This window comes from Merops nubicus, unplaced genomic scaffold, assembly GCF_000691845.1.
Source record: "Merops nubicus isolate BGI_N331 unplaced genomic scaffold, ASM69184v1 scaffold32018, whole genome shotgun sequence".
NCBI lineage: Eukaryota > Metazoa > Chordata > Aves > Coraciiformes > Meropidae > Merops > Merops nubicus.
The window spans coordinates 1-1,695 of NW_008625629.1; the positions used below are offsets into that span (position 1 = coordinate 1).

The 1,695-nt window shown below is 61.1% G+C and overlaps 1 protein-coding gene across 2 annotated transcripts; it reads left to right on the forward strand.

Annotated features, from left to right (window-relative positions):
• Window positions 1-53: 53 nt before the first annotated feature.
• Window positions 54-1,397, forward strand: POLR2H (polymerase (RNA) II (DNA directed) polypeptide H). 2 transcript variants are annotated; one of them, XM_008945750.1, is made up of 4 exons: window positions 54-132; window positions 845-938; window positions 1,088-1,171; window positions 1,280-1,397. In XM_008945750.1, the coding sequence occupies exons 1-4, from the start codon at window positions 84-86 to the stop codon at window positions 1,395-1,397; spliced, it is 345 nt and encodes a 114-aa protein (XP_008943998.1). In that variant the 5' UTR covers window positions 54-83. The 2 variants fall into 2 exon arrangements, with proteins under 2 accessions (XP_008943998.1, XP_008943999.1); XM_008945751.1 differs by lacking the exon at window positions 1,088-1,171.
• Window positions 1,398-1,695: the final 298 nt, after the last annotated feature.

Sequence of the window (1,695 nt, forward strand, 5' to 3'; positions counted from 1 at the left end):
CCCCTGCGGGCCTTTGCCGCCCTAGCTTCTGACTGCCGCTCTCCCTAGTGTCCCGCCTGCACTGCGAGAGCGAGTCCTTCAAGATGGACCTCATTCTGGACGTCAACATCCAGATCTACCCCGTGGACCTCGGTAAGCTGTTGGGCTGCCAGCCTGGAGCGTACCAGGATGGCATGAGCTTAGAGGAGTGTGTGCTGGTGCTCATAGGAGGGAGACCGAGTTTATTGTGGTCGAGGAATGAGCTGCCTGGGATCTTTTTGGGCTCCAGTGCTGTCCCCAGCTCACAGCAGGTGCTGGGCGCTCTCAGCGTGCTGAAGCTGAGCTGGATTCTGATTCAGCTCACTGTATTTGTTTGGGTTTATCTCTGGCCTGTTCCCCAGAGGTACTGCCTGGTGAAACTGCCTCAGCTGGTGGCAGCCAAGCTTCATGGGGGATCTTTTGAAACATATGGTTAAATATCCTAAACCAGTGGAGAAGGGAGTCCTGCCCTCAGTGAAGCAAGGGAGGGCTAGAACTGGTGCCACAGGGTGTCAGGCACCTGCCCAGGGCTCAGGCAAGCCCTCTGGGACTCTCCCCACAAATCTCTTGCTGTGTCCCATGAAAAGTGGGTTCCCGATAGCTCTGATCTCCTCCGTGGTGGTGACCGGCGTCTGTGGGAGACGCAGAGGCGGAGGATGCCAAGCGTTCTTTTCCTTGTTCCCCACGAAGCTCTTGGAAAACCAGAGGCAGGGTCAAGGCACCTGCAGGGCAGCTCCTGGCCACCACCCCGAGACCTGCTGTGGCTCCTGCTGCCCTGGCCGTGCCCCCCCCACCTTCTCCCTGCTGCCCTGCCCTCTCCTCCCAGGGGACAAATTCCGCCTGGTCATCGCCAGCACCTTGTACGAGGACGGCACGCTGGACGACGGGGAGTATAACCCCACGGACGACAGGCCTTCCAGGTACGGGCTCCGGCCAGGCCCGCGCTGGGGGGGCTGAGGGAAAAGCTGAAGTGCTGAGGGGCTGTGAGGTGCCTGCTCCCAAAGGACCTTCCCCCAGCTGGGAACACCTGGATTTGACCCTTCTCCTTGCTCCCGCCGTCCTTTCGCAGGGCAGACCAGTTTGAGTACGTGATGTATGGCAAGGTCTACAGGATCGAAGGGGACGAGACCTCCACGGAGGCAGCCACGCGCCTGTGAGTGCGGGGGGAGGAGGAGGGGGACACGGTGGCCCAAGGTGGTGTGGGGGATCGCTGGGGTCTCCTGTGGGGTTCACCTCTCTCACTTCTCCTCTTCTGCCTCAGCTCTGCCTACGTGTCCTATGGAGGGCTGCTCATGCGCCTGCAGGGAGACGCCAACAACCTGCATGGGTTTGAAGTGGACTCTCGGGTTTACCTGCTCATGAAGAAGCTGGCCTTCTAGGAGACCTCCTGCCTTGGAAGCCTTCTGCTGGCAAGCCAACGGGAGCCCCATGACCCCAAACCCTGCCCCGGCACCCATGCTGCGCAGCCCCTTAGAGCTGGGAGAGGAAGGAATGGTCCCCCCTCCTCATCCCAGCCTCTTCTGACTCCTGCTGGGACCCACCACCCCATTCTGCGTGGGGAGAGGTTCTCACAGCTGGGCAGAGGTTGTGGGGTGCTCTGTGCTCCTGCCTGCTGGCACAGCCTCGCCTCTGACTCCCTGAGCTCCCAAAACAGGTTCTGCCTGGGGGCAGCTGGAC

Bases quoted from the DNA above. Each gene is read 5' to 3' on its own strand.
- POLR2H (XM_008945750.1), top strand. From the start codon at position 84: ATGGACCTCATTCTGGACGTCAACATCCAGATCTACCCCGTGGACCTC. The intron at 133-844 runs GTAAGCTGTTGG...CTCTCCTCCCAG, and splicing joins GATCTACCCCGTGGACCTCG to GGGACAAATTCCGCCTGGTC. The intron at 939-1,087 runs GTACGGGCTCCG...GTCCTTTCGCAG, and splicing joins ACGGACGACAGGCCTTCCAG to GGCAGACCAGTTTGAGTACG.